The sequence below is a fragment of the Dipodomys spectabilis genome, unplaced genomic scaffold (genome assembly GCF_019054845.1).
Source record: "Dipodomys spectabilis isolate Male_0828 unplaced genomic scaffold, ASM1905484v1 ptg000076l, whole genome shotgun sequence".
Lineage (NCBI taxonomy): Eukaryota > Metazoa > Chordata > Mammalia > Rodentia > Heteromyidae > Dipodomys > Dipodomys spectabilis.
The window spans coordinates 9315573-9333767 of record NW_024870753.1 but is presented as its reverse complement, the minus strand read 5'-3'; the positions used below and the strand labels follow the sequence as shown (position 1 = coordinate 9333767).

Genomic DNA, 18195 nt, shown 5'->3' with positions numbered 1-18195 from the left:
GCCAGCAGGTTTTATCCAGGGCCACATGCAATGGCATTTGTTCCAATGCCTCTTAAGGCACCCTATTCCCCTGAGCTGGAGTCCCACTTCCCTGGCTTGGTGGCTAGCTGAGTTCTAGGGAGGCTATTGTCAAGATTGAGAGCAGAGAAAGATACACTGCCAAAGGCCAAGGGAAAGCCAGGCAGCTGACAGAAAGATGCCAAAACAGGCAATGAAATCAGACAAGCAGCAATCACACCAGTAGGCGACCATCTTAAAGACCCCACCTAGACTGCCCGGTGGTTGATATGGTGGTCTGGTAGCTTCGCCTTGACCCAACCGCACAACAGGGGGAAGAAAGGAATGAGGAAAGGACCGAAGGGAGAAGACAGAAGGGGCGGCAAGAAGAATGAAAAGAGCAGGGAGCTGGTAGGAGGAGACAGACAGGCGGACTGAGAAGAGAGGGACCGAGAAGGGGGAAGGCCTGGCGGCAGATTCTTGCCCAAGTGTTAGGGATTCTCTCCTACACAGAATCAATCCTGCATGGCGCGCCTCCCGCGGTGGCGCCGCCCCCGGAGCGCCCCCAAACCCCTGGCCGTCCCTCCGGAGCCAGAGCTGGGGCTCTGCCCTGCCAGCGCTCCTCTCCGGCCGAGCAGCCCCCGCGGCTCACCCCAAACGCGGGGAGGGAGAGAAGGAGGGCGGGCGCGGGAGGAGGGAGGGGAGAAGGAGGGGCTGCGGTAGGAAGCAGCCATGTGGTTCCAGCTCATTTTTTTCTCTTTCTCCACTCGTATTTCTTTCCAAACAGGGAAAAGTGTTCCACAAAGCGGTAGCGCCTTCAGCCTCGCCTTTTCCTCGTGGACCCGGACCCTGCTCCCGTCTGGGTGTGAGCCGGTGGGCTAGGCACTAGGAGCCCTCCGTGGCGCGGGGACCCCTGCACGGGGCGCGGGGGGCGCCCAGCGCGGAGCTGGCTCCCGCGCCCGCACATGGCTGCGGTCCCCAGCGCGCACCCCGAGGCACCGCGCCCAGCTCGCCAAAGGTCCGCCGGCGGCGCCGAACCGCCCCGCAGCCAGGCAGCGCGGAGCGGGGAAGTGCCCCGCGGCCGGGGACCAGCATGCCCTTCCTCCTCCTCTGGCTAGGTGAGTGCTCGGGGAAGGTGGGAGTTTGCACGGCCCCCGGCCAGCCCGCGGTCTAGCGTCCCGGGGAGGAGTGTCGCGGGGCCGATTGTCCCTGCCGCCCCGCAGGGTGCCAACCTCTCGGTCCCCGCCACCCAGCCTTGGAGAAGCGCATCTGAGAGCCGAGGACCGCCCAGTCGGCCATCAGCGATGTCTCACACATCTGGGCCCTGGAGCCGGCCAGGGGTGGGGGCGTTTCCCGGGCGAGTTTGGCAGGGACCTGCTTGGCCCTGGCGTGGAGGTGCGCGCCGGGCAGGGCTGGCTCCCGGGAGTGTGTGCGGTCAACTGGAGCGCTGGAGGAGGAAGGGCTCCTCCAGGAATTTCTGCCCAGGTTCCTGAGGGTGGGGAGCTTTTTGTTTCAAATGGGAGCCTCGGAACGGTCAGATTGGAAACAGATGTGTTGGAGGGGGGTGGAGGGGAGGTGGAGGGGGGTGGAGGGGGGGAGACAGGGCCGAGAGGGAAAGAAAGGGATAAAAGGGTAGAGCAAAAGGCGCCTGGGGAAGGCGCCCGGGCAGAAAGGGACATTGGGAAGGAAAGAACGGGAAAGAGAGGGAAGGAAAGAGAATGGAGGAGAATGGGAGGGAGTGTGGAGAGCCAAAGGAGGGAGGCTGAGAAAGAAAGGGTGAAGCCAACAGAACAAATGGAGCAGAGGAGGCTAAGAAACGGTACTGGAGTCCCTCCGGAGACGGAGGGGCCCCGCTGGCAGTCTCCTCCACCCCAAGCCTGCGTCTGAGGCCGCCAGCCCTAATGCACCAGCCGGGGCACCTGGGCTGGACACCGGCATGCTTATAGGAGAGTTAGAGCAGGGATGTGTGAGATCAGCAGAAAGAGGAGGGAGACAGAGAGTCTCTGAGGGGCCAGGGCAGGAAGGCAGGGGAAAGAGTTGAACAAGAGTTGCACCAGAACCATGGAACCAAGGGCGGTACCCACCTAGAAAGAGAAGGCGCAGTCATCTAGAGTTCAGAAGATGCCAGGGCTAGCCAGCTGTGGGGACAGTGAGCAGCACTACCCAGGACATGGGGCCACAGGAGAATTGGTTGTGGACTTGAAAGGACTAGGCAGGTAACCTGGGATGGCTTACTCACTGTCGAGGGCTTCATTCTGAGCTCTCAAGCAAGAAAACTAGATGGCTCTCGAGGCTCTTCTGTTCTTGTACCCCCACATACAGAGCTGGAGGGAGGCCGATGCCTCAAGTCTGTGAACAAAAGGAAATGGTTCTAAAGAGTGCCCTTTGGGGGTACTCTGAGAGCTCTGTCTTTTGGAAGCCTTACAAACCCACTAACACGCTTGTGTAGGGCCCCCTCTGGCTGGTAACCACCCAAGCTAGAAGAATAGAAGAGGTGGACTCACCTAAGTTATTGCTCAAGAGGAGGAGGCAGGGAGGGGGAGGGAGGGGGTGTTCTCTGAGCTCTTCAAGATACTGGCCAAGTATTGCAATACTTCTATGCACGTATGGCCTAGCTAGATGACACATGTGTTTTCCTTACAGGCCTCCTCTGCTAAGCTACCAATGACCAGATGTGCAGGAGAATCGAATTTCACACTGGCCTATTCAAAACAGCCTCTATAAAATCCTTAACATACTGAGCATTTTGTGTATGGTACTTTGCTAGTGCCTTTATTTCACACCAACCCGGCTCACTACCTGTTATGAGGAGCCTCACTTACAGATGAGAAACTCGGGGTGGACAGAGGTCAGATAACTTGCTCAAGGCCATAGCTTACAAGCAGCAGGGATGGGATCTGAGTGTAGGTTGAGTAGTGCTCTCAGTGAAAGGTGAAAAGTGGTTCCGGTCTCCATAGTCAGTTGAAATCAGTTTTGGCCCTAGATGTGAGCATCGGTGGTCATCTAATGGAGCGATGGATTAAAAGGTCATGGATTCATTGTTTTTCTTTGTTGAGTGCCTACTATGTGTAGTCATTCTTTTGGTGAGAACATAATTTGCGAGGTGGAATCTTGTAGAATATCATAAGAGCTACTCCCTTGATTTCTTCCTGGGTCTCTTTATAAATACTCAGATGGCCTGGGATTCTGTATAATTGGCTTCTCATCTCTCATACACATCTAGTCCTCTATTGAGCATTCTCAGACATGTGACATCCCAGCTCTACATTGATTAAACTATACAAGTAAGAGAGCATCAGAGGGAATCAAGACTAAGGAAACTCCTCTCCAAATGACATCCTGCAAGGGTCAGGAGCCCACCAGGAGAAGAATGCTGCAGGCTACGCCAAGCCCCTATTTACAAAGTGCTTTTGAGCTATAGTGTACTTTGGGCTGCCTTAGCAAAGCCACTTGTGGCAAATGATTATAAACCCAGAAAAGCCAACCCACTAATATGAAGAAAGCATTGCTACTCCATCCTGTGGTTCTCTGGGCCAAGGAATATCATTAAGATGCAGCAAATGATGAGAGCTCCCTGTCCAGGAAGTTCAGTATCCGAAATTCTTACCCCAAGATTTATACAAAGTGTACAAATGGATCCTAAAATCATATACTGTCCTTTAAAGGGGGGCAGGGGTTCTTGATCTGCATCTAATTCTGATTGAACAGGGTGGGAGGAGGCTTGGTAGGGCCAAGAGGGTTCCTAGTATGAACAAAGATGGCCAGCTTCTGCACCTGCCAACAAGTGACATGAATGCCTACCTGGTATGAGGGAGGATAAAGGGGAGCCAGCCCCTCCTTTGACCATTTCCCTGCTCCTGTCTTTGCTGTTTAGTTTCTCATTCTTCCACCATAGCATCTCCTGGACTTTGTAATAGCTGCTGTATTCATGACTTGCCTGACCTCTAGTCTCTGTCCTCCACATTGCTTTCTGATGGGACAACTAGAAAAATGCGAGGAGCCTGGGCTTGGGATTTTACATGCAAGACCTCTGGGTTGTGGTTCTGCATGTCTGTAAAATGGAGGTCAGGATGGGTGCATCTTGAATTCAAGGCTTCTGTAATTTTATGGTCTTTCCCAACTCTTCCAAAAATGTTTGGTAATCCCTATTGCTAAACTCTTCATTCTGAGATGGAGGAGCTTGGTTTCCCAGAATACGATCTTGTGAAGGTTTGCTGCAGAAGTCTATTTGTTCTGCAGGATAATGACAGATGGCAGTAGCCTCCCATGTCTTCCCTCATCAGCCCACCTTGACGATATGGTCATGATAATGATAGTACTGGCAAGCTCATGCCTCTTCTCATCCTAGTCCTGTTTTGTGCTGAGCTGGGCATTGTACATACCAGTGTAATTTCATGAATGTAGCTAATGATAATGAACTAGACACACTTTTTAGAGCTAAAGATAGTCAGAACTAGGGAAAAGCTAAGAGTCTACCTAAATCACTGTTCGTTAGCATTTTGAGTTTCATATCTCCCCCTTTCCCCCAGAGAATCTGATGACAATTACAAAACCACTTCTTGGAAGACACACATGCATCTCAGATTCTGTTAGTCATTTCTAGGGGCTCGTTGACCTGGTACTCTTCCTTGGAACTCAAGGCCATCCTTGATCTAAATCTACCTCTTCTTTTTAAGATCCTTAACTTAATTTTGCATTTCTATTATTATATTTCTATTATATATTAATTGTGGAGGTTTCATTGTGATATTTCTATTATTACATTTCTATTATATATTAATTATATTGAGGTTTCATTGTGATACTTCCATACATGTATATAATGTGCTGTGATCATAATTGTCCCCTCTATACTCTTATTCTCCCTGCTACCACCCCTCCTCTACATTTTTTGTTGTTGCAATTTTAATCTACTCATTCTTTTAAGAAGAAGAGAAAACAAAACTGAGAGTCTTGGCTAAGACTATACCATACAGTTTAATAGAAGGACCAAGACTAGGACCCTAACTTCATGCTGTATCCTGTCATACATTCTTAAAATAGAAAAATATCTTTCCTTCCCTCCTTTTCAGCTCATGTAGTTAAGCTTTACAGTCATAGTTGCCTTCCAATGCTTCAGTTAAATGAGCTAAATGCTGAATAATTGGCATGGTTTTTATGTTGGGAAATTGCTTGAAAAATAGGGCAAATGTCGTAACATTTCAATTTAGCCATCATAACTGGAAATCCCGGAGACATTCTAAAGTGTCATGTTTGATGGCTGATGTATTAAGAGAAAAGGAATCTATGCTCCAAAGAAGTAGTTGTGTGCATACAAGGAACAACCTAGAAATGGATGGTTCTAATCCCTTCATAAATTTTGCCATGTTATTCCAGGCAAATCATACCACTCTGACCCTTTGTAAAATGAGATATAATACTGAGGTTGTTGCTGTGTTTTCTTATATTGCTAACATACTCTAAGGTTTTTTAGGGGGTAGGGGATGGTTGTGGGGTTTGAACTACCCTGAGTTCTTTTTCTCAGAGTAGTGTTCTACCACTTTGAGTCACAGCACCACTTCCAAGTTTTTAAGTGGCTAATTGGAGATAAGCGTTTCATGGGAATTTTCTGCCTTGGCTGGCTTTGAATCATGATCTTCAGATCTCAGCCTCCCGAGTAGCTAGGATTACAAGCATGAGCCACCAGCTTTTCTGAAATTTTGGATTCTAAGAATTTGCTAGCTGGTGAAGATACAGTTGTAATCAGGAACACTAATTATTAATATAGCAAGCCTTATTAATGTTTTCAGGTACTGTTCGTTTGTGGCATATGATTATAAACCCAGAAAACCCAAGCCACTAATATGGAGAGCATTGCTACTCCATCCTGGAGGTGTCTTGTGGTTCTGTGGGCCAAGGAACATCACTAAAATGTAGGAAATGATGACAGCTCCCTGTCCAGGAAGTTCAGTGACTGAAATTCTTACCCCAAAGATGTCATACCAAACAGTTAACTGTAAAAGAACCCCAGAAGCCAAGTGTGCTGGGGTTTGTTTGTAATTCCAGCATTGGGGTGGGCAGGCAGGAGTACTGTGAGTTCCAGGTTGGCCTGGGCTGCACAGCAAGGCTTGGACTCCAAAAAATATAAAACCAAACAAAAACTAAAACCTCCAGGAAACATGGACACTCTGAGAGAGAGTGACTCTGGAGAAGAATTTATTGTGTGCTACACATTTTCTTCTGTGTAAAAAATAAAGCCATCATTTACACCCAGAAATGGACTTCTTGCTGGATCTGAATTTGTGGTTGTGCTTTGAAACATGAATTGTGTATTATTAGCTCATATGTACCCCAAGAGAGAATTATATTCACAGGAATGGTATCATTGGTAGAGTTAATTTCAAACATTTGTACAAACTTCAGCAGTTTACAAAATATATTCACACACCTTATATACTCCTCATCATGCGCTGAGAATAGATGTCATTATTACTGTATTTTACAAGTAAGTAGACTATGGCTCAACAAGTAAGATGAGCTTAAGAGTATGCCCCCTTACAGCAGGGGTATAGCTCAGAGAATAGAGCAAGCGCAAGGCCCTGAGTACAAACCACAGTAAAATAACAACAACAACAATAATAATACCCTGTTAGGAAACAGATGAGCTAGGACACCAACCTAGAACTCCTGGTTCCCAAACCATGTGCTTCCCATTTACCAGGACTCAATGTTCTACCAGTAGGAGGTCCTGCTGAAGCCCAGGCTTCGTTGAAGATGCCAACCCGTAAATCCCCAAGTGGAAAATTCTGTTGGAACATTTATCAACCACCCCACTGCCCCTGCTCTGGTCAAATGGTTATTGGATTGATGATTACTGTTTATAAGCAACTTGGTACACATATCACACATACATGTCAGTTCCTCCTAACTAGTTAAAGGCCTCTTGCTGTCCTGGGGGGAGTGGGGGGGAGGATGCCCTTCTTTGGGGTCAGAGGCAGAAATCTTCATTAGCACATGGTCCTGGGCTCTGGTGCATAGTGTGGGGACTTGCAGGTTGATTTTTTTTTAGTTAAACCTATGTTTTCATCAGTACTGAGTTTCTTGTTTTCTAAAGAAGAAATGCAGATTGTACTTTCCCTCTACTCTCATTCTTGTCCCCCAAAAAAGAGTTCTGGTTATGTGAGCTTTCCGATTGTCTGGATTCTAGAAAAAAATGAACATTTGTTTCCTTTAGCACCCCATAGACGTCACAATGGGAAGAATGCTGAAGTCAACTCTTTATACTGTGAGTAACCATCAGCTGGATCCCTGTGTGGGTCGTCTCTGCCACAGTCTGGTGGTAATAAGTCTAAAATGTCTCTGTCTCGGGAGAAGGCAAGGAGAATGCTGTTTCTTTTAGGCCTCTTTCTTCTAATTAGAGAAGAAAATGGGCAACTATCTCCAGAATGGTACCTAGTTTGTGTGGAGGATGGGAAGCTTTTCTAAGGAGGTAAAACAGGGGATCTGGAGCTGTCACAAAAGCCATGGAGAAGGAGGATGGGAGCAGGAAGTGGAGGAAGAGAGAAAGGGTGGAGGTAAAAGAGGAGGATGGAGAATCAGGGAAGAGGAGAGGAGGAGAAGGAAGGGAGAAGGAAAGGAAGATGGAGGTTAGAGAGTAAAGTAGGAAGAAGAGGATAGAGGATAGAGTAAAAAGTAGCAGAGAATGAAAAGCTAAACTGATCTGGTGTGTACAGAGCAGCCCCTCAGCTCATTCTGCTGAAGGATGGCATCTTTTCTTTTTTTTCAGTAACCATCTAGCACTTAGATCTATAGCACTACTTTCCTTCCTCATTCACATTTTCTCTCACAGAACAATGATGAAGGGATGAGCCCTCTAGAGTTCAGGTCCTAAGCTAGGCTCTGAGATTCCAGGTCAATCACAATTTCTACTACCCAAGAACTCACCACAGGGGGAAACATAAACAAGGAGTTGCACACAGAGGTAGAGTGATCTGGAGGAAAGTACCAGGGTTTCTGGGGTTCCAGGGAGGAAACAGCATAATCACATGTTATCTGGGAGATGGTCTTCAGGGATTGGGTCTGACTTGCGTGTGTCCCTCACAGCACTTGCGTTAGCGAGGGTAAGTGGCTGATGGGGCAATGCGTGCCTATGTCCTCATCGGAAAGGATGGATCCATCAGCGTGTGCCCTTGGCGCTCTGCCAGGTGCTTCCTAGCGGGATTGCATCTCCCGGTGTCCTTGCCTGTGGAAAGTTATGGTCTCATTCTTCATCACAACCTGCCAGCCATGTAGTGACCTCTATTGCCTCATCCCTCATGGGATGATAAAAAAGGAAGAGAAAGCATTATATCAGGGAATCTGGATCTCTTCATTAATAATGGTGGTCTTTGTATAGTATTCCTCTACAAGGAAATCTAATAGAATGAAAAGGGATTTTTGTTGTTGTTGTCCCAGAAGAAATCCATACTATGGAACAGAGACTCGGTTCCTGACATTCTTATTTCTTTTCTAGGTTGGTGGGGAGGGGGAGGAAATATCAAATCCCTGAGAGGGAAATTGTTTTATGACTTCATTGTTTAAATTTAGGCTTGAGTTTGTGGAGATTGTTCAGACTTGGAGCGATAGGCCTTCTAACCCAACCTCTGTCACTTCTCATTACTTCCAATGACAGTTCCAATTATTTCCAATCACTCTTCAAGGGAAAAGCAGGGGGAGGCACAGAAGGCTTCCTCACAGACCATCCATGGAATAACCACTGTAAGATCCCGGCCCCTGGGGTCCTCGGGCCCTGGCTTGAAGCCTGGCAGGGGCACTTGATAATTGCAAGACCTTGGGGAAATTACTTCACCTCCTGAACTTGAGTTTTCTCAGCAGTTGTTGTTGCTAGTGACAATGTCATAGAGGATTTTTTTTCCGAAAAATTAAATGAAGTAATGCATATAAAGAATTTTAGCCCCCTACTTGGTACATAACAAGCAGTTAATGGATGTCAGTCATTGCTAGGAGACTCTTCTGCTAGCCTGCTTGAAGTCAGCTGATACCAGGCCATCGGCGTCAGCTTCCAGGGCCACAGCTGTTCCTGTATCCTACAGGCAAGTCCTTCATGTCCTTTGGGGAATATCACTCTGCTCCAGAACCCCACAAGGTTCAAAGACCTGTCTGTGCCCCTTCTGTCTGCAATTGCCCCGAGAGAGTAACTTTTTGTGTTGTATACCCCTGGGCAAGAGTTGCCCTTCTATACTGCCTACCATACTGTCTGCAGGTCACTGAAGGAATATCACAGCATGTACATCATCTGTTCCCAGCCTCTATTTACGTGCTCTTAGTGCCTGTGCCAATTTGGATAGCCACAGCTTGGGAAGATAATTGGTTCCTTTCAATAAGGTTTTATTGAGCAACTATTCTCACTAGTGCTAGGTATTTCTTATATCCATACAATGATCTATGAGGTCGGTGTTATTCCTATTTACAGAAAAGTGGGGTGTAAGAAGTCAGTTATCTGTCTTTTATTATACAGGCAGAGTGTGGCATAGGGCAGGTTTGAGCCAAGTTTGCCTTTTGCTTCAGCCCTCATCTCAGGAGGCTAGAATGTAGAGGTAGCATAGCTAACATATATGCAGTCATGAGCCACATAACAATGCCGTGCTTTTAGAATTACATCACTGGGCAATTTCAACCCTGTGCCAACACAAATGAGGCAGCAGTAAGTACAATGTCATCAGGAGACCGAGTTCTATGGGACCAATGTTGTGCACTTCGCCCACTGTGGACTGAGTTGTTGCATGGTGCCTGGCTCATGGACATACAGACAGGAGCCGCTGTGGGCCTGCCCCCGCCCCCACGGAGCGCCACATTTATGTCTATGTTCTCAGAAGTCAGTTCCATCCAAAATTAGACTCTGGAGAGTCCGACACCCAAATCCAAGATGTGTTGAATTACATTTCCTTTTTTAAGTTTGGGAGGAAAGGAAAACCTCAGAGTGAGGGTTTTTTTCCACTGACCTGAGCAACAAAGTGGGACTTTTCTTCCTACAAAGGAGAATTAAGCTAGTGTCCCAGATTGCTGCAGGCCTAGCATTCCCACTCAGAATGCCCTCTGGAACTGTGCAGGTGGAGTGGGGGGGTCCCCATCTGCTTTCACATGGGGGAGTTCCTGCCCCTACCCCTCGGCAGCCAGTAGCCAGCGATAGCAGGCTCTGCCTGGCCTCCAAGGCTAGAAAGGAGGCCGCCTCTCTACAGACAACTACCCTGCTTCACCAAATCTCACACCCCATTCCTGGAGCCCTGCAGTGTCCCAGGCCCCCAGGAATCCTTGTGACTCCTGCGCCCTCCCCCGCCACCCCCCCCCCATGCTGCTACCATAGCCTGATATGACCTTCCTCCTGTTCCTTCCCACTCCAGTGCCTGATGGCTGCTGCAAGGATGGAGAAGGAGAGGGAGATAGAATGAATGAAGCTCACCTGGGCCATATCTTTCTGTCCTCCACCCTGGAAGGTGTGGGTCTTTGGCCCTTGGCCCTGGGTCCCACAGCGTACTCATGGCGACCCTGACCCTGTTGATCTTTTGTTCCCCTTGCCCCTCGCCTGGCCTCCTCACCACAGACCCCAACCCCCCATCCTCCAGTGTAGCTTCATCTGCAGAGGTTTCTGTGGCTTTAAGGGCGCACAGTTCTGGACCCTGATGCACCTCAGTCCACCTTTCCAGTGCCAGGTCACACTGTGGCAGCAGTCAGCATTCCCTACCTTTGCTCTGTGGCCACAGGCTCGGAAATACCAAGCTTATACGTTAGACACACAGAAATGAATGAATGAAAGAAAAAATGAACACATCTTATAAGCGTCCTTTGCCTACAAAAAAGACCCAAAAGCGGAAATGGTAATGGAGGTTCAGAAGAGAAGACAGGGACAGGAGAGGGCTTTATAACAGGCTTTCAGATTTCCCTAGATAGCATAAACTCCAATGCATCCTCAGGGAAGCGTCGGAGCTGTTGGAAGAGTAGGAGCAGGGTGCGGGCAAATGGAAGGACACAGGGAGGTCACCTCTCCGGTCACAGGGAGTCTGTAGCAAGTCAGACTTGCTCTTTCAGACTTCGGTGATTTGCTTCCATTTAATAATTTTCAGGGCACTTGGCTGCTTCTTCCAACATTACCCTGAACTTTCGCCTCCTTAGTGGACAAGGCCGACCCAGCAGCACTGACTGGCTCCTGTTCTGGCCCTCTTAGCTCCCCTGGGGTGAGTGGCAGAAACGCTGACCATAAGCTCTTAGCCAGATCCCAGTCTCTCCCCAGAGCACGGAGGCTCCTGCCCTGTTCCTTCTTTTTCTCTTCTGCCTTGGATTTGCCTTGCAGAGCACTACCATGCCAGGGTCTCAAACAAAGGAAACAACGCAAGTGGACAAAACACACATCAGCCCAAGATCACAGAAGGGTTTTTTTGGGGGGATGTCTTTAAAATATGTGTATGTACACATGCTAGTTCAGTTCATCGTAATAGCCACATTACACAGCAGGCCAGCTTCTGTTCTGCAGATAGGGATGGGTGAGGTTAAGTAATCTTCCCAATGTAACACAATCAGTTCAACTAGAAGCTAGGTCTTTTTTTACTTCTAGGTCTTCTGACCCCTCCAAATCATGGCTTGTCCATCTGTTCCACATGACCACAAGCCCCATGGTGAGTGGCGGCTGCATCCCCTGTGCACGGAAGCTCCCTGCACAGCCTCCTGTCATACACTGGCTCCTGTCACCTTAGATCACCAATTGGGTATTTGGGGGAGCTTCCTTTGAAAGACAGCTTCCAGCTGACAGGGCTGCTATCCACACGGGAAGACTTGAGACATGTTTAACAGGCATAGTATCAACCATCCCACATTGGCCATGATCGAGCCATTTTTCAAGAAGTAGGATCAGTGTAGAAATGGAGACTGCCTTGAGAAAGCTCTTTGGCTGGTCACCCAGTGGCATCTCAGTACTCAAGAAGTGGTTCTCAGACCACAGCAGTAGTCCCCTCCCTCCGCCCCCAGCACCCACCCCCATCCCCCACCCCCACCCCCACAGGCAGACCCCACCCCAAGTCTCCCAAACCAGAATCTGCATTTTAACATGATTCCTATAAAGATTCCTATACAGGTGAAAAATCAAAACAAAGTGATGCTCTTGTAAGCGAGGGCTTGCAGCACTTTTGCTAGAGTGAGAGGGTCACTCCTGAAATCTGAGCTGGGAACCAATTTGCTACGACAAAAGACTTAGATCAAACAGGAGGAAAAAAAAAAAGGGGGAAAGATGGGCTGGGAAGGTGGCTCAGTGGTAGAGCGCTTGCATGCCTGAGGCCCTGGGTTCGATTCTTCAGCACCACCTAAGAAAAAAGAAAAAAGCCGGAAGTGGCACTGTGGTAGAGTGCTAGCCTTGAGCTGAAGAGCTGAGGGACAGCGCCCAGGCCCAGAGCTTAGGCCCCATGACCAGACCCAAAAAAGAAAAAAAAAAAAAAAAAAAGGAAAGAGAGGAGGGGAAGTCCCAGCCCTCCCCCACCCCTTCACATTCAACCCAGTTGGAGCCAGAGGCTGAAGAGAGCCTTGTATTTGTGAGTGTGAAGTGAGCTGTGTGTGGCTAGGCTACTCTGCCCTACCAAGATGGCTTCAATTCCTCCAGCAAACATCCCCATGAAAAGGATGATAATCTCTAATGGGGACGCCATTCCCTGGGTCTCTGATGAACTTTCCTGAATCCCCTGGCTTTTCCCCTGGCCTGGACAGAAGCTACAACATCACGACCAACCATAGACGAGCCAGAATGTGTGCGCCAGGAGAGCATCAGAGAGTTCCTGGGAGAAGAGGGCTCAGCGATGGGAAATAAAAACATGGAGGATAAAGCATGCTCAGGTGCCATCCTTAGGGTTACCAATTCATGGAGTAATGAGGCTATCAAAGAACGATTCCAAACCTACAAGGGTTTCTCCTCATCACAAGAACCCATCCTAGCTTTGCAACCAAGCTCTCAAAGATGACCAAGCCTGTCCTTTCCCAGGCTTACATGTAAACAGAAGTAACTGAATCAGGAAGTGGCGCTGTGCCTCAAGTGGTAGAGCACTAGCCTTGAGCTGAAGAGCTGAGGGACAGCATCCAGGCCCAGAGTTCAGGCCCCACGACCAGACCCCCCCCAAAAAAAGAAGAAGAAGTAACTGCATCAGAGATGTAGGTGGGGAGAAGGTTGGCTAACACTCATATAAGCTTCAACCACTTCTTTCTAAGTCTTGGCTTAGCTGAGAGTAAACATGGGTCAAAGCAGCTGTTCAAGACTTTTAAATGGATGCAGGATATTGTCCTCTCTGATCCATTTTTCTGTCTGTCTGTCTCTATCTCTCTTGCACACTATCTAATTTCTATCTACCAGGTGTTAAAATAACAGGCACCAAGCAAAGTAGGAAAATACATTTGTATTTCTAGGATTGTAGAGTAGCTTGCACTAAAAGAAGCATAACCCACATTTGTCAACTTTCCCTCTGTTCCAAGTCACATGCCCAGTGGGGAGCAGGAAAGAAGGTCAGCCCAGGGGAGGAAATGACAGGCAGGTCTGGAAGAGATGGATGTGTTCATCCATGTAGTTAGAGCTGTTTCAGACCAAACTGATATCGGCTGTGGTATGAATACCTCCTTAACTCAGGCTGTCCCTTCTCTCCTAAGAAGGGGAGATGGCTGTGACCTTTCTTCCCTGGTTCTCAAACGGTGTAGTGATAGGTAGATCTTATCAGGAGAAGGGGCAAACCCTTGTGTTTGGTTCTGTGAGGGGGAGGGGGATTTCGAGCCACACACAAAGCTATGACCACTCCTCATAGTCTGTTTGGGAGATCAGATTGAGCAAGGAAAAAAGAAATTGGTGTACAATGTGAAACAGGATGGAATTCAACACACAAATAGCGTGAAGGGGCAGTAAGGATGTGGAAGTTTGGGGAAAGACTGGCCAGTAAGATGAAAACTTCAGCTAACAGTACAGCTATTACAGTACAGCACAGATTTGCAGTTTATGGACTGTTGGGCGTGGGAAGTGATGGTGGGCGTTTGCTAGGGATGCGACTTGTCCTTCAAGGGGTCATACGCTTGGAATTTGGTCCCCAATGTGGAAATGTCTAGATCCTTCCATGGATGCTGCTTTGGAAGGGATAAAGGATGAAGGTGGTTTTCTGGGGATTTGGTTTAGCTTTCCACACAGCGAGGCGAAGCCCTGGTTTCTGGCTTCCTGTCCTACTGTCCTCTGTCTCCTGCGTGTGTTCCAGCTGTAATGCCACCTGCCATGAAGTTTCCACAAGAGACCCACTGAGGAAGTCACACCATCTTAGACATTCAGATTTATTTACTTATAACAAATTGATTTGCTTTGTATATTATCTGATCTTTTTTTTTTTTTGCCATTCCTGGGGCTTGAACTCAGGGCCTGGGCACTCTCCCTGAGTCTCTTTGTGCTCAAGGCCAGCACTCTACTACTTGAGCCTCAGAGCCACTTCTTGGAGATAAGAATCTCACTGAGACTTTTCTGTCTGGGCTGGCTTCGAACCATGGTCCTCAGATCTCAGCCTCCTGAGTAGCTAGGATTACAGGTGTGAGCCACTGGCACCTGGCCCAATCTTTTTTTTTTTTTTAATAACAGTGAAACACTGACTAAGACAGTGGGAACTCACATCTGAGTCTTCTCCATTCAAGTAGGAGAAGTTGGAAGGGAGAATTAGTAAGAACTTTTCTGTGCTATAGGTGGGCAGCTGAGATGCAGACCAATGACTTGTTCTTTACACTACAGATGTATGTAATGATGCTCTTACTACTACTGAGGTTTGAACCAGAGCCCATCTCCTCCCTACCACACACCGCCAGCCTCCCTTCTGATTTGCTCTACCCTCAAAGATTTATTTCCCTTCGCAAAAGAAGAGCCCAGCCATCCTCCAACATTCAGCTCTGCTCAGACCTCTGCTCCTGACAGTCATTTCTGCCTCAGGGTCTTTGCACTTGGCTCCCTCTTTCCCTCTACTCCCATGCTCCCCCTGGAATGTTCTTTCTCCAGATCACTGCAAGCCTGGCATCCTCCCTTCCAGGTTTCAGGGCAAATATTGCCTCACTAAGACCTTTCCTGAACTCTCTCCCATCTCACCAGAACTTCTGCCTGGTTAGACATTCTCCAGTCACGTCACCGTTACATTTTCTCCCTACCATTTACCACACTCTTGAATATCCTTTGTTATCCTCGATTGTGTGCCTTACTATGCTCAGTAACAAACTACTAGAGGCTGGTGGCTTATAAACAACTGAAGTTTCCTTCTCACAGTTGTAAAGGCTAAGAAGCACAAGACTGAAGCCACGGCAGGTGTGTGTGTGTGTGTGTGTGTGTGTGTGTAAGAGCCCCCTTACGGATGATGACTGGCTGCTGTCTTGTATTTTCACATGGTGAGAATGCTAGGGTCTCCTTTATCAGGACACTGTACCTCAAGACCTCAAGACCTAGCAAAAGGCCCTGCCTACACACTGTGGCACTGAAGGCTAACACATGATGAACATTAGTAGGATGGGGAATGATATAAAGATTCAGTCTATAGCAATGTGCTTGACTGTTGTGTTTCTATGGGGGGTTGGAGGCATGGCTCGGTTGGCAGAGCACTAGCCATATGAGAGCCTGATCTATCATCTATGTAATCTCTTCTGTATCCTTGGTGTTGGAGCAGTGCGTGAAACAGAGGTGTCCCATAAACATGTGCTCTTGTCTACATGGCAGCATAGCTACCCATAAATTTTAGAAATGAAGTCATTAAATGAGTCTTTAAGTATGAAGCTCTTAGTATTTATGACTCCACTTCATTCTTATGACAAGTCTATCAAGGGGGGGTAGTACCAGGAACCCATCTCACAGAGGATGCTACATAAGTTTAGTATTTGAGAAAATATATAAGTAGTAAATAATGAAGCTGTATAAGAATCTAGGCAGTCTAACTTCAGAGCTAATGGCATAACCTAGTAAGGAGATTTGTTTGGTTCCTGAGTCTGATGGCTGGTACACAAAAACAGCCTGTCAGCAGTGTGCTGGAGTCATGATGTGGTGAAATAGGAAGGGGCTGGGCAGTGTGCGACAAAGAAGCGAGAGAGAGTCAGGGGAGGTGTCAGCTCACTCTTTAATGATCCATGAGGCTGCAGGGGAGAATGAGAACACACACTCACACGAGAAACACTAATCCTGATCCCAGAGCAGCCTCCTCCCTCCCAGCCCCATCTCTTAAGGTCTCACCATCCAGACACCAAGCCACATAGAGAGTGAGCTCCCAGTACATGAACCTTTAGGGTTCAAATTGCAACCAAACCATACACTCCTCACAACATCTAAGGCAGTATTTCACAGAATTTTGACATTCAGCTAGGGATCTCGTTCTGACAGCAAGCTCTGATTTAGTTAAGTTTGAGGTGGTCTAAGATACTGCAGTCCTGATAAGTTTCCAGCCAATGTTACTGGTACATGGAGGACACTTCTCAGGAGAGAAGCAGGGAGGGAAAGAAGGAAGAAAGGAAGGCAGGGAGGCAGGCAGGCTCAAAGAGGTTAGGTGTGTTTCCTTAACTTACATGGCTATTTAATGGGGGAGCTGGAGTGCTAGACCTAGGTACTGGTGGCTCCCAGCCCTAAACTTACAAAAGACCTCAGGAAGGGCTGGGAAGGTGGCTCAGTGGTAGAGCACTTGCCTTGCATGCCTGAAGCCCTGGGTTCGATTCCTCAGCACCACATAAGCAAAAAGAAAAAAGCCGGAAGTGGCACTGTGGCTCAAGTGGTAGAGTGCTAGCCTTGAGCTGAAGAGCTGAGGGACAGTGCCCAGGCCCAGAGTTCAGGCCCCACGACTGGACCCCCCAAAAGACCTCAGGAAGCCCCAGGCTTTAAAGCAACCCTACCTCCCAAGACAGCTCACAGAAACATAATCCCCTGGATAAGGGATTGTAAGCGGGGGGCCCCGATACTGCTCTACACCCCCGGTGATCATCCCTGGACTTGGTTTTCTCTGGGCTTCCCATTAGAGCTCATGTCAGTTCTTGTTTTAGAGACAAGAATAGTTCCCCCAGAGTTTGTGAACCTCCTCCTAACACAAACACTCAGCTACTCCACATGTGGTCTCCAGGGCACCCTTGCCACTCTGCTGCATGCAAAACAAAGTGGAATTCTCTCAGGTCTATCAAGGTCCCATGCATTGCAGCAGGGTTGGCATTCTAGCACTCATTATACTGAGTGCCATCCCATTTGTGCAGCCCTCATTATTTCCCTGCTCTCCTGTTCTTTCTGACACAGGAGATTAAGCACAGACATGCTCAAAACTTTTACAAATCCTGTCTCCCACCCAACAGAAATCACTCTCAGGGAGATTTCCATTTGAGCAAACAACAGGAGCTCAATACTTGCAGAATCCTTTCTGATAGCTTTCACTATGAAAAAATGACTTTTCTGCTCTGAGCAGGGGGAAATCTCCTGCCTAGAAATGACCCCTTCATGAAGATTACTAACACCATCATTGCCTTTCAAAATAAGAGCCCTCTCATTTACAAAGAGTTTTGAAATGTTTGAGGCAGGCCTTGTGCTGGACACCTTTATAGGTTTGCAACCTTGTGATACAAGCACAACTTGAAGTTTGTGTACCAACCCTGATTTCCCAAATAGAAACCGAGGCTCAGAGTGGGTTAAGCGACTTCTTACATCATAGCTATACATCTTCCTTCTACCCCAAAGCCCTTTAAATAGCCAAAGACAGTCCTTCCATGTATATCTCCCCCCTTGCTCCTCTCTTCTGTCTCCTTCAAACCTCTCTCCCTGGTTATCAGAGTTGAAGTGCTAACCGTCACTAATTAAGGTCATGTTACTTGCCAGGCACCCAATACAGAGACTGAGTTAATCTTCATAACAATTTTGAAATCACTGCATTTTGTAGAGGGACAGACGGCTGAAACTCAGAGAAGTGATTTGTCCCATGGCACTCATGAGTGAGTGAACTGAACCCGGGTCTGCGACTGAGCGGAGAATGTGCTAGGGAGAAGGGATGGGACAAAGACAGCGGGAACCAAGCAGAGCTGATGCAGGCTTAGATGCTCCCAGCTGACTCTGTCACGCTGGCACATCTGGTCTCCTCTATGGAGACTCTATGGAGTCACTGAGCACCAGTGAGGGCGCTTCTCTGGAGCCCGCTTATGCAGGCCACTCCTCTAGGGGAAGGCTTGACA

General features: G+C 48.1%; 1 protein-coding gene across 1 annotated transcript in view; it reads left to right on the top strand.

The window, feature by feature from the left end:
- The first annotated feature begins 751 nt into the window (after positions 1-751).
- The window catches only part of LOC122110296 (CXADR like membrane protein), a 71633-nt gene continuing 54189 nt past the window's right edge, over positions 752-18195 (top strand). Inside the window, exon 1 of the mRNA XM_042682826.1 lies at positions 752-1115. Within this exon, the coding sequence (XP_042538760.1) occupies positions 1091-1115 (25 nt within the window). The 5' untranslated portion in view covers positions 752-1090. The remainder of the gene's footprint in view (positions 1116-18195) is intronic.